The sequence below is a fragment of the Lathamus discolor genome, chromosome 10, assembly GCF_037157495.1.
Source record: "Lathamus discolor isolate bLatDis1 chromosome 10, bLatDis1.hap1, whole genome shotgun sequence".
NCBI lineage: Eukaryota > Metazoa > Chordata > Aves > Psittaciformes > Psittacidae > Lathamus > Lathamus discolor.
In genome coordinates, this window is record NC_088893.1 from 17548254 (window position 1) to 17562311 (window position 14058).

The 14058-nt window shown below is 40.6% G+C and overlaps 1 protein-coding gene across 1 annotated transcript in view; it reads left to right on the forward strand.

The window, feature by feature from the left end:
• The window catches only part of TRPC7 (transient receptor potential cation channel subfamily C member 7), a 105513-nt gene that overhangs the window by 71046 nt on the left and 20409 nt on the right, over nucleotides 1–14058 (forward strand). Inside the window, exons 4-5 of the mRNA XM_065690722.1 lie at nucleotides 4686–4850; nucleotides 9131–9347. Coding sequence (XP_065546794.1) covers nucleotides 4686–4850; nucleotides 9131–9347 — 382 coding nt within the window. The remainder of the gene's footprint in view (nucleotides 1–4685; nucleotides 4851–9130; nucleotides 9348–14058) is intronic.

A 14058-nucleotide genomic window follows, 5' to 3' on the forward strand; every position in this document is an offset into this window, starting at 1 on the left:
TCTGAGCGTGGATCCTTTGCCTCGGTGGCAGATTTGTGCACTCGTAAGGGAATTGGAATTATTTCAGTAATAAAAGAGATAGTGGGGTTTTTTTCTGCATGATTAATTCCAATCATCTGAGGCTGACCTCTGCCTTTTACCTGTCTATCCATAAGTTCACTTCTTTCTGCTAACACCATTTTCCTGTCCAAGATAGGTATCTTTTTCTGTTCTTTTCTTTCCTGTGTGATGTGGGAGCGTTGTCTGGCTCTCAGGAATTACCTGGGGTTTTGTCATCTTTGCAGCTTATCTGTTAGGTGCCACAGAAGAGGAGAGATGCCCTTCAGGCAGATGCTGTGGGGTGTTTCAGGTAGGGGGTTTAAATAGTGCCTCACCACCGACAGCTTAGGCAATTGCAGTTGTCTAACACTGAACAGCAGCAGTGGCCAGGGTACTTGTCACAGACTCTTTCTCTGTCCAATATACTAGACAATAAAAAATGAAAGTCTTTTTATTGCAGTGATTTCTATCAGAAGTAACTTTCTATTTCTCTACAGCTATAGAGATATAAAGGTACTTTATTTGTGTAGTGAAACTCATTTTTGAACAAGAATGCTGAGGAAAAAAAAATCCTCGTTCTGTCAGGAGCTGTAAAGCTTTTCCATAATGCATATCCATGACAAGCTACGAGAAAGAGCTGTCATACATCAAATTAGATAGCAATGTGGAAAAGTTGTCATTCAATGCGGTATCCACAGTGGTCTCTGTATTTCTATGTGTAAAACAGTTCCTTTGGGCCCTTTCAATTCCCACTGAAGGCTTTGAGAGACTTTTTTCCATATTGGAGACACATATTCAACTCATTTAATCCCCTGTAACACAGAACTGTGGCTTTTGGAGGTGTCATTACTTTCCTGTGTCTTTCAGTGGCTCTCAAAAATGCCACTTTGACAGCTTCATTATTTGAGCTGGCTGTTCAGATTGACGGGTGGGTTTACTTATTTAATTTTTTTAGCCTTTTTTAACTTAAAAGAAAGATTGAAATTTGCTGAAGGGAGTACAATTTTCTTCCTAAATCACAGATGTACGCACAGTATGAGGAAAAATCACTGCCATCTACTGGGGGCCCTGTGCCATGGGACCAGAAAAGCACCCACTGTGGTTTCTGAACGCAGCAGCGCTGGAAAACCCTTTGCTTGAGCTGCCCAGATCCTGATGCATTACTTTTATCAGCTTGGAGGGGACTTGCTCTGTCCGGGAGATAAAGCACTCAATGCTTTTAAATGGCTCTGTTTGGACTCACACAACCCCCTCGACTGCCAGTGCTTCCATTTCAATCAGTGATATCTTCCCCTTCTGCACAGCCCCAGCCACAGGGTCTTGTTGCAAAGCTTTCTGCCTTTCTCTTCTTCTGGACTGCAGCACAGGAGGAGTCACAGTTTGCCCCTAAAAGCTTCCTAGAGTGGTTTTCCAGTACTACAGAAAGGAAAATAGCATTTAATGGGAAGTTTGAAAAAGCATAGCAGCATTTAGGCATCTGAAATGCAACACATCACCAGTGTTCATTACAACTTGAAGCATTCTGCCTTGAAGCTTTTGTGCCAAACTCTATTCTTTTCTGTGCCTATGACACTAAGCAAAGTATTAGTGTAATCTTTAACATGATGTCAGTGCCCGCTCACAGAGGAAAGTTGAATGGCTCTGTAATGTCTTTCACGAGATCTAAGCTCAGTTTCTGAAATGTTAATAGAGAGAAGGTTGGTGTTGTCCAAGGGCTCATTCTCATTAGCCCCACATGGAGTACTGCATCCAGCTCTGGGGCACCCCCAAGAAGTGGACGTGAAGGCCACAAAGATGCTGCGAGGGCTGGAGCACCTCTGCTGTGAAGACAGGCTGAGAGAGCTGGGCTTGTACAGCCTGGAGAAGGCTCCTTAAGGGGAGACCTTAGAGCAGCTCCAGTGCCTAAAGGGGATACAAGAGACCCGGAGTGGGGCTTTAGACAAGGGCCTATAGGGACAGGCCAAGGGGAATGGCTTGAACCTGCCCGAGGGGAGACTGAGATGAGCTCTTAGGCAGAAACTCTTCCCTGTGAGGGTGCTGAGGCGCTGGCACAGGGTGCCCAGAGAAGCTGTGGCTGCCCCATCCCTGGCAGTGCTCAAGGCCAGGTTGGACACAGGGGCTTGGAGCAAGCTGCTCCAGTGGAAGGGATCCCTGCCCGTGGCAGGGGTTGGAGCTGGAGGAGCTTTAAGGTCCCTTCCAACCAAACCATTCTAGGATTCTGTGAATATCTGATGGAGCAAACATAATGAAAAACTGTACTGCTTGCTGTAAGCAAATAACAGATCAAAACTCATTCATGCTCTTTCTTATCCTGTTCTTATTTTTCTCTCATTTTTTTTGTAAGAATTAGAGTAAGATGAACAGCATAAAGGCTCTATGGCATACTGCCAATCTCTATTGCCTTGAACAAGATAAATTGTTCCACTGAACTTAGTTTTATGGCAATTCCTGCTTGATTTCCCTATATTTATATTTTCATTGTAGCTGTTCCCAGGCAGAGGGGGAAAACTGAGCATATTCAAAAGTCCAATGAATTCTCTGAAATGCCAACCAGAAAAAGTCTATGACTGTCTGATGGCCAAGGCCAACTGAATTTTTATGTCTGAATCAATTCGCATGATGCAATGAACAATTACAAGAGCAGGCGGAAGCCTGGCTGTTGCTTTGACCCTTCAACTCAGAAGTTTGCACATCTACTGCTGTCATTTTCCATGTTGAATTCATCATATCTGAAAATAAACTTTCCAAAGGGAATCAATTCTGTGCTTTGCTTCCTTCCACCTCATCTTTCTGTCCATTTGCCAGAATGATAATAAGCCCTAGCAACAATAGTGCAAACATGAACACTGGGCATTAGGAAATGCTTCCTTGCAAGACTGCTGTCATCACCTCAACCTTAAACTTAGATGCTCAGAAGGGCTGGGACTGATGATTTATAGAATGTCTTTTTAGAAAGCTTTCTTCTTCTTTTGAAAGCAGCTCATAAGAAAGTGTATTAAAATGTTAACATTTCCAGGAAAAGATTCTGAAGACAAAAGAGGCTAAAAGCACCTATCAAATATCTTCACTCTGATAGATTTATTCAGTGGAAGGGGTGAAGTCTTTTCTATTTTGTTCATTTTGAGAAATGCAGACCCCAAAACGTAATTCATCTGAAGAAGCACATTTTAAATAGCTGCTAATGTGCTGTTACAGAAGGAAATGTGCTATTCCACGGCAATCCTAATTACTGTGCAACTGTATTTCATTCTGCAGTAGCAATGAACCGATCATTTAAACTCGCAATAATGGTTTTGTTATTATGCAAACATCTAGAAAAGGGTCCATTAAATTCGCTATTTGATCATGGGTTCGTAGATAGTGAAGACGAAAGCACAGTTCGAATATTCTCTACTTTTCAGTCCAAATAAAATTACAGGCTACAGCTGAAATTCCCCTGCCTGGTTGCACCTTAAAGGGCTGAAGCTGGGCAATGGGGCAGCTGCCAGATGTGGTCTGTGGTCACCTTGCCAGGCAAGGGCAACAGCAGCCACGAAGGCCCTTACTAACCTCTGCTTTTCCTCCTCTCTTCCTTTCTGTTCCCCTTTCATCCTCTCCCTCACCTCCAGAAATGCTTTCTGGAATAGTGGTGGGCTTTCCGTTTCCCTCCCAAGAACATTTATTCAGCCACACAACTCATAAAGGAAACACTGGGTTCTGCTAATGCAATCAGCTGCATTAGCAACTTATTTGTATTTTGTCTTTTCTTTCAGCTTCTTTGCCTTATAATTATCTTCCTTTGTGATTAAGGGCAGTCACATCCTAAATTCAATCACGCTGAAGAACAATATGAAATGAAGAAGTTTAATGTTTTATTATAAAACTCTTCCAGGGGATCCAGTGATTCTGTAATTTTACTATTAAGAAATTGCCCTTTTCAGTTGTCTGATGCTCCCCTTTTCTTTTTCTTCTGAACAATAAACCGAAGAACATTCTCAGTTGCAGGATACAAAACATGTACTTTCTGTACCAGAGCACCACAGCTTTTCTTTCTGCTTTTGAATTTGTCATTTTGTCTGATCAGTAAAGAATGAGCTGTCATTTTTTGAGAGGAACTCTGAGATAAAGCATTCAAAGTAGGAGAATACCAGCCAGACCTCTTACAGGAGAAGAACTGGGTGGAATGGTTCACTTTGGGTCCATATGCAGTGAATAGAACAATATCATACTAGCGCTGTGTTTAGCTCCTATTTCAATGGCCTCTTTAGCAAGTTATCAGAGGTTTCTTTCAGCTTGACATCAAAGTGCCTCTCTGTTCCCCTTCTGAATCTCCATGTAGACTGTCTTACCTCAAGAGGTAATTTGCCCACAGAGGCACTTTGTCAGTGCTGGCCACTGACGGATGCTTGGTTTTGGTCCAGGCCATCTGCTGTCTGCCAAAACCCTTATCTAGAGAAGGCAAGAAGCAGGAGTCAACCACCTTCTGCCAAGTTCCTGGGGATTTTGGGTGCCTGGTTTGCAGCTCTCTGCTTGTGAAACCCTAAGCTATATCAGACAACAAAGACATGCCCTGTCTTGTTCCACTGGCAAATTGAGCAGGTTATTCACTGAAATCTCATCTTCTTCAGACAATGCTCCTGATACTTCTGTTTCTGTTTCTCTTACAGTTTGTTGCTCATCCCAACTGCCAGCAGCAATTGCTCACCATGTGGTATGAAAACCTCTCAGGCTTACGGCAGCAATCTATAGCTGTGAAGTTCTTGGCCGTCTTTGGGGTCTCCATTGGCTTGCCCTTCCTTGCCATAGCCTACTGGATCGCTCCCTGCAGCAAGGTACAAACTCATTAAGGTGCATGGCTTTTATGGTGTGAATGAAGTCACATATATTTCTGTAACATGGTTGGGAAGTGGTTCATGCTGTCCTCTAAGATTGCACCAGAGGAAAGAAAGCTTGCAATGTTGCTTGATATGCACAAATGGAGCTATTAGACATGGTTTGAGCTTCATATTTATGTGTAAAATAGGTGGCATAAGGGGAGAAGAGGGTAAGATGGTGGGTGACAAGAAAAGAATAGGAGCAAGAAATGGATAGAAGATAACAATATGGCAGTGGGATGAAAAAAGAATAGAAGAACCACCAAAATGGGAAAAAAATAAAGATTTTTGTTGCCCTTTTAGTTAACTCTGATGTTTAAACTCTTATTCTTTTTTATGTACTTGTGTTTGTTTTTTTTTTTAAGGTTCCTGCCTTATTCAAAGGTTCTTTCTTCGTTTTCCTTCTGCTTTCTGATCTGGTATTTTTAGTTAGTGGAGCATTATTATGGCACACATGCCTGAAACTTTGGCAAGCCCCAGGGACTGCTTAATTCTGCAGAGAAGACTAGATTTAGTCATACAATCTTTAGGATTTTGAGGGAAAAAATGCTGAGACTTGGAGAACTGCAATGTACCTAAATAGGGCTGTACTACAGCTCACATCATCAAACGGAGCAGAAGAGTTTTGCCAAGACCTAGAGGTCAAAGAACCAGAGCCAACTATTAGCTTAGTTAAGAGCTTGAGTGGTCTGTGGTATGAAATCTATAGTGAGGTTTCTTTCCTTAAAGAATCTGTTCTTCAGGATAAATACGTGCGTATGTAAGTGATAATGCTCTTGCTACAGAAGGATGGGGAGGCAGGGTAGATCATTTTGCACGCAGCAACAGCCAGCAATATCATCCATTATTACAAGGTAGAGGTCTTCAGCAGGAAGCTTATCAGAGGTACTTAAATTTGATCAAAATGAACCTTGGCACTGGTAATGTATTCAGGCTTCAAAGCATCTACTTCTATTTCCTTTAAAAGCCAGTGGGGAATCCTTTCTAAATTTGTCAAGTCCAAGAAATTATAGAACCATGGATGGGTATTAAGGAAAGGCTGTAATTTGAAAAGATTTATGTTAGTGCAATCAGAAAACCCTTGTGCAAACAGCCATGCGGAACATCTGAGATGATAAAACATGTTTAATGTTTGGTATCCTGCAGAATATCTTCAAGAAAAGTACATTCTGTTAGAGGAATTGAGTTTGCAACTGAGCTTGTAAGTCTTGTTCTGCACAGAGCTGTCTTTATTAAAACCAATTTTAGTGTCAGGGGTTCATTCACCTCTGGATACACAAACTGTTGACAAGACCTGCAGAGTGTCAGCCCATCCTATCCTGAAATATCTCTGCTGACTCATCCATCTCATGGAGACCACGACAATGAAATGAACTGTTGCTTGGTATGTCGGTGTCCAAAATGTGTTTCACTGGTGATCAAAATAGATAAGAGATAGAATGGAAAAATTGCACCGTCTGCTGCCCAAAAATATAATAGCAAGAGCAAGTGAGACTGGACTGTGCAGAACTTCAAGAGCTTCTTGCCTCTCTGGGCAGTTGAAGGGCACATTCAAATGTTATAACACTGGCAGTGGTTGCTTACACCCAGCTCTCATTGCCTGGGTTGTTCATGTAGCCATGCTGGGGATTTATGGACTGTAGCTCTCGTTGTGACAGACTCAGCATTGTTTAAGCACCAAACCTGCATAGTTCACTGCACCTAAAGCTGTACCTCTGTCTTTCTACTCTGGGCATTTTTCTCCCCAGTTAAGCTACGCAAAATAATTACAATATTCTTTACGCTTTGCTGTGAGCATAATATTGATAATATTAATGTCTTTTTTCTTTATGATGTTTCATATAAGGGGGAAATTCTTTCCTGTTAGGGTGGTGAGGCACTGGAATGGGTTGCCCAGGGAGGTTGTGAGTGCTCCATCCCTGGCAGGGTTCAAGGCCAGGTTGGATGAAGCCTTGTGTGGGATGGTTTAGTGTGAGGTGTCCCTGCCCATGGCAGGGGGGTTGGAACTGGATGATCTTGAGGTCCTTTCCAACCCTAACTATTCCATGATTCTATGTTTCTATATCTTTATTTGTTCCTGTCTCTTGGAATAGAGATTAATTTGCATTCGGAAAACTTTGTTTCAATATCACATTTTATATACTTTCATTTTGACATGTGTTCATGTTTCACTATATTCCTCTAATATAGATAGGATACTAAGTCATGAAATAGGCTATTCTTTTAAGAATGAACCTGTGTACTCAGTGTCAGTGTTTCTGTCTTAACAGTGACAGGCAGGCACTTTCCTGCCATCCCAATTTGATGGAAGATGATGTTTTGATTTTTTAAAGTAATTGAGAAATTGATACATCCAGGTAGTTACACACCTTGAATTTAACTGTATCATGTTGCTTGAAAGATACATCTTATTGTCATAAAGCATTAGGCTGACGGGAGGAATTGATGCTCCATTAATTTGTTACAGAATATTCTAGTCAACACTGGCATCCTGTAGCTCTTAGCTAAAAATCAGATTTCTGAGTAGATATTGAAAAGCATCAGCTCAAGAAAAAATTGTAAGCTTTCCACTGTAATACAGGGAATAAAATGCTGATGTAACACTGACTAAAGGCAGACTTTTGTTAAATCAGTAGAGAATTGAGTGAAATTACTCACAGGATTCATTTGGTTCTGTAATGTATGTGATTATTTCTCTGATAACCAAAGCTACACTACTTTAATCTCAGGTCTCTTTTTAAAGTTTCTGAAGACAGCAAAAAACTAAGTATTTGGAGGTAATTCATGGTTCAATAGTGCTGCTCCTTTTTTAGTGAATTCAGGGTAGAAATGATTCCGGTACAGATTGCTAATGCACTTTCTTAAACTGTTGTTGGTAAAGCCCCATATACTTAGAGTTATTCCTCTTTACTCTTATAATTTGAACTCTCTCAGACAGGAAAACATTTGAGATTATCGCATAACAATTAGGACATTGTTCAATCACATCCCATCACCCCCTCAGCTCTGTACTGGAAATGTAAGTTCTGCTACAAAGCGTCAATCTACCCAATAGCAGCTGTAAGAAGCTGCTGAGGACTCACATTGCACCAAGCTTTATGGCAGAGGAGTGAACCAGCATCACAAGTGTTGGGATTGGTTTAATACGCTTCATTTATTCCTACATCTGCCATAATATTCCTAGAGAAAATTAAAGAAACTTGGGGCTTGCTTGAGTGTGATATCTACCTACTGAAACACCTCCTTACTGGCCTCAGAAAAAAGACAGCATGTTAATAAGGGGTTTTATTATCAAGTCAGTAGATATTAAGAAAATTTTAAGGATATTATGTCATCGATGGAAACGAATCAATGAGTAATATAGTACAAAAAAAGCCCCATTTGCTTTCAGGTGGTTTTGGAAAGGGCACATACAGGACGGCACTTCCAGTCTATTGTGTCCAACACTGCAGGCGTCAGTCCTTGTGCTCCTAAAAATGCTTCTACTCTGACATCTTTCTGGAGTAACGTTTTCTTAGGTCACAGAAAATGTGAAATGAAAAAGTGTTATTTAAGCTAATTATTAAAGAAAGCTTTTCAAGACAAATGGGATCAATATTAACTATAGTGAAGGGATCTGCTGCTCTGATTCTTGGCTTAATGTCTTGAAATAAATCCTTGTGTTCTGGGGAGTGAATCTTGAGCTCTTGTAGTAACAACAAGAGAAGACTGTCATACCAAAGCATATTACAGACATTAAAGAATACTTAAACTGAAGGCTATTTCCTACACATTGTTAATGAACCAAGAAGTCAACATTAATAAAATATTCTAATACATAACAATGATGTAAGGATGGGAAGAAGACCCATCATTAGGATTTATGTTGCCACAAATGAGTACCTTCATACAACATGTATACACACAAGCATGTCTCTTATATAAATGTCCTGTCTTTTCATTTTCCACTTGCCATATGGCCAGGACAATTAGATGTTATATTTGTTTATAAAGGAGCAACATAAGATACTGCCATGCACAGAAAATCATCCAAGGGGCATAATTGAAACTGCCAATGCATAATGTCTAGTAATAGCAGAGAACAACATGAACAAATCAAAGCCCCATTTAGTTCATAGTCTGGAAGTCATTTTTGAATCCTTTTCACTACGGTCAAAGGGTTCCAACTTCTATAGAAACCTCCTTTTAGGAGGTAAATAAGGGAAAATTGATCTTATGTCTTGTATGCTTCATTGCAGCTGGGACGGACCCTCCGAAGTCCTTTCATGAAGTTTGTGGCACATGCAGTTTCTTTCACAATCTTCCTTGGACTGTTAGTAGTGAATGCATCAGATCGGTTTGAAGGAGTGAAAAATCTCCCCAACGAGACCATCACAGATCATCCAAAACAAATATTCAGAGTCAAAACAACTCAGTTCTCATGGACAGAATTGCTGATCATGAAGTGGGTATTGGGTAAGCAAAACCAAAGTGTCTATGAGTCCTCCAAGATGGCAGAAGACTTTGATCTTGGTCACTGCTTTTGAAAATACTGAATGATGCTTAGCAAATTCTCACATTCTTGATTTTCCATGTTGAATGCCATAGGTGTTGTTTGTTTGCCTTTTGGTTTAATCATTGCATCTTAAAAAAGGTAATATGGTCATAGTTTTAACTCATAGTTTTGCTGTAAGACATTGGTCTATCAAATGTGAGCAGAAAGAAACATTTCCATTGGGACGTGGGTGACCACCAGACTCTTTTATTACCCTGCCATGACATCCATTTATATGAAGGATGAATGAACCTCAATGATCCTCACTGAACTGAATAACCTCCGGTTCTTCATCTGCAAAATGGGTGTTTATTTTCTTGTAAGCTCTTTATGTCCTTGTAATGAACTCTGAGACCTAGTGATGAAAATTGTTAGGCTTATAAGAGTTGGGTTTTATTAAATCCATTGTATGTATTGTTACTGCTGAAGGAACAGCACAGCATTCGCATCTTTTAAAAGAAATTCAGTTATCCAACAATTATAAAGTAAGGTTTCATATGGATAAACCCTTCAAGTGCAAAAGTATCTCACATGCACAGGTTTAACTTCCAGGGAGTTTTAGGCAAATTCAGGTATATTACTTTTCCTATAGGCATAGTTTATTCCTGGCAGGTCAGCTACCTTGAACCACCCATCTAAACAAGCTCAGAAGGATTTATAGGGAAATTGAGCCTACCAACCCTGCAGAACCTTTGCCTGCCTCTTCTGTATCTATTTTTACTCACCACCATGATTTTGATTCTCTTGGAGCAAATTCCACTGCATTAAACTCCCTTGAAAAATAGGATAAGGCTGCCCTATCTGATAGCTTTCTAGCCACCATTTCTTTGTTCTCTGTCCCCACAATAATCAGAACCCCATACAGGATATTAGGTTAGAAAATACGGAATAGATGCCAGACTGGATAGAGTAAGTCTGTAAGATGCATTTTAAAAATGATACTAAAACAGTTGGACCGAGATGATTAGATTTCAGACCAGGTATTCTTTTCTTATAGACACTGGATATCTGTCTGCCTGGTAAGTTCCTGAGAGATGAAAAGGAAAACATTTAATTTAAAGCTAAGGTTTTAACTTTTCTAGGAGAGGAAAGGCGATTCATTGTACAGATTGCTGGATATAATGAGATTTTCTAATGACTGCCTACATCAGCACTGGCAATATTCTCTGGCCATTTTACCTGTCTCCCTACATAAAGCCTTCAGATAATGGTTTGGCAATGCTATGGTGAAAGTTTGATGCATGCGGCTTGAAGATAGCTGTCACAGGGGCTTTGCCATTTGTTGAGCTCCATATGTGACCATGACCTTAAAGCACTGTAAAAGAGCTAAAGGGGGAGGACTGCCCAGCATTTTTGGTGCAAAAATCTTACAGATATTATAAATATGCATATAGAAGTAGAAATATAATTAAAGTAAATTTTAGAAAGAAATATCACAGGTAAAGCTGCCAAGAAATTATTTTCCAAAGAGGCAAATGGAAATACAAAGCTTACGTTAAAGTATAATAAATCTATCTCTTGTGTACTAAATACACATAGCTGTATTTAAGCCTACCCGACAAAACCTGCAGTTACTGTCTCCAGGCTCAACAGTGTATGTGTGCTGCCTACAGTTTGTTTCATAGTATGATCAAAAAGTGTAATTTTATTTATTCTCAGCCTGTAAATCCCTTCCTTCTGTTTCTCTTCTTTCTCTTTCCTCCTTCACACCGTGGCAGCAGGGATGAATGCTGATGACACATTCCTGGTTCCAACAATAGCAGGCCGTTTTTGAGAAATTAGCTTACAGGTCCCTGATCTTGGTTCTTTTTTGGGGAGAAAATTGGCTGTCTGCATTATCTGGCTGTCAACCATGAAATTATGATGCATGTTCAGAGCAGCCTTATTCGAGGAGAATATGTTACATTAGCATAGCATAGTGTGGCCACAAGCAAGCACAACCTGTAATGGCAGTCCCTGCAATTAGTCTTGCTGGAGATATTGAAAATTGATCCATGTGTGTGCATCTTAAGAGAAAACTACCAGTAGGAGAATTTCACACTGGGATTATGCAAAGTGGTACCATTGCTGTTTCCTGCTCCGAACTACTTGTAATGGAGGTGGATAATAGAGTAAACCGAGCAGGGGCAGTGACTTTCAGCCAGGCAAACATTTCATCCTGCTCCAGAAAACCATATAAGAGGCTTTACTTTCCATTAGCCGGCACCTCCAAAATGGCTATAGAGCATTGCTGGATCAGCCAGGTAATGCTGGTAGCCCATTTAACATCCCCATGAACAGCAAGATAGCATTTTAGGTGGGAGAATGCCTTTTTGGTCTCATTCCTCTTTGTTATGAAAAAGCACCCAAGAGCTACAGATTGTAAATCTGTTAGAGCAGAGAAAAAGCATTCTATGGTGCTCTGAGAGGAGAACTTGCCCCTTTATACATGGGGCACAGCAATTTCAGCTAAAGCATCTGTGGCTCATTGTATGCCTTGGCTACATCTTCTTTTCTCTCCCCTTCAAGTGAGGAAGGCTGTGATTTTGCTTGTGCACAATAGGGACAAAAGTGAGCACTGGAAGCAGGGAGGTTTATTTAGAGAGACAAAATCCCCACTGCAGAAGCAGCCAAAGTAGCAGTTAAGCTCTGGGTAGGCACAGTCTGAGCAGAAGTCTCTCTCTTAATCCAGCAGCCTTTGGTGGATCCAGGAAGGCTCAAAATCAGCTCTGCAACATCATCTGCTCGTGATTTATGTACCAGGCCAGTGAATATAAAAATCAGGCAAGCTGTTCCTTTCTGTGCACAGGTGATGAACAGTACTTCCTGTACACTTCCATTTTTCTTCCAGACGGGCTGTGCCTGTAGCTTGACTGTATTGTGAAAAGAGTGGTTGGGATCACTCAAAGAATCACCATCAGAGAGGGCAGCAAAGTGATTTTAATACAAATTTATAGAAGTCTGATTCAACAGAATTTGATGCAAGGCTCATTCTACTACATACAAAAGGAAATGGTGTCAGAACTGATAATGATTTATACAGAATCAGGCTTCAGTGTTTTATACAGAATTGGACCAATGTGATGTGTACAGAAACTGGGGATGTAAAGGAATAAGGAAGATCCTTCTGTTGAGTCTGAGGTTCAGAACAGATCCCCTTGCTTTCTAAACTCCTGCCAGAACATAGGTGCAGCTGGATCTAGTCTGAGTGTCAGACTTGGTCAACAGTATTCATTTAAAGGGTTACAAGTGTCATTTAGCAGCAGTCTGCAGTTTTAAGGTGAATCACAAGATTTCTAACAACAGTTGATCATGAAAGCTAATATACCCACACTTGCAATTAAATACCTAAACCAAGACAGACAGATAGATATATACATATATATATTCACATATATGTATGTAGGTATACACACACATAGGTATGCATATAAATATTTATATATGTATAAAGGATCCTGTCAAAAATTTCCCTTGGGTGCAGTGAAAATACATCAGCTTTGTCAGCATTCCTCAATGGGCAAAAGGTTGAGTATCAGTGAGCAGAATGGCCCAAGAGTCCCTCTATGTCCCACTCAGAGGGAGATGCATGGTCACAGCCTGCTGTGGTCCAAAAGAGCTCAAAGGTCCTCTCTCTTGGGACCATTAAGCTGCTTATATCCCACCTCTCTGTGTGTCAAACTCTGCAAAACGACCTCTCCCAGAGGCACTGAGACCTCAGAAACACCATACTGGAATGTAATTAGATCCTGGCAAATCTGCTTTGCCTCGTTGCCTTCCCTTATTTCTTACATCTCATCTTAAGTTTCATCCCCTGAATTTCAGCTGCTTTTTCTCTTCTCATTTTTACTTAAGGAGAAGCTTCGAATTACTCTCTCACAATGTATATACAATTACCCAGGAGTTCTGACCAAGTAATCACTGTAACTTTTCTTCTTGTCCTGAAGAGACATTTTTCCATATGTATGGATAAAAAATGATTGCCACACCGTTGACAAAAAGAATGATGTAAATTACAGTCCAATAGTGTGATACTTCCAGGGAGTGATTCTAATTTTAGTCAGTCTACTCAGTTTTAGACATTTCTTCATTAATCTGTGACTTAGGTATTTTAAGATTAGAAATAAATTTGGATGGGAGAGTTAATATTTAAACCAGAAAAGACATTTTGGGCACCAGTGAACAAGCGCTTTGGTGGGCAATGTTACCACCCATGTGATATCTCCAGAAGGGCTTTAGTACCTTTGTACAACATGCATGCGTAATGCATAGGACAAATGGTCCCTACGTATCACTTCTGGGCTACTTTTTTAAGCTAGAAATGTTTCTTTAATATTTCAAGCTAGAAATGTTTCTTTAATATTTTATCCTGGCTCCAGGACACTTCCTGAGAAAACAGTTCTTCCACCTTGTCCCTTAAGCTATTTAGCATTAAATCTTACTCGTGGTGAATGACAGCCTGGGATGAAGTTCCTGCTTTCAGTCTGCCAAGCACTTGAGGACTCAAGGAGAAGAGCTGGGAGGCTCCTCTCTTGCCCTCCCTCTGCCTCTGCTCAACACTCAGGAGACCTCTGGCTCTCCCAAGACAGATCTATATGGAACAGAACCTATAGCAACATACATGTCCAGGGACCTGCTTGAAGATTCCAGGTC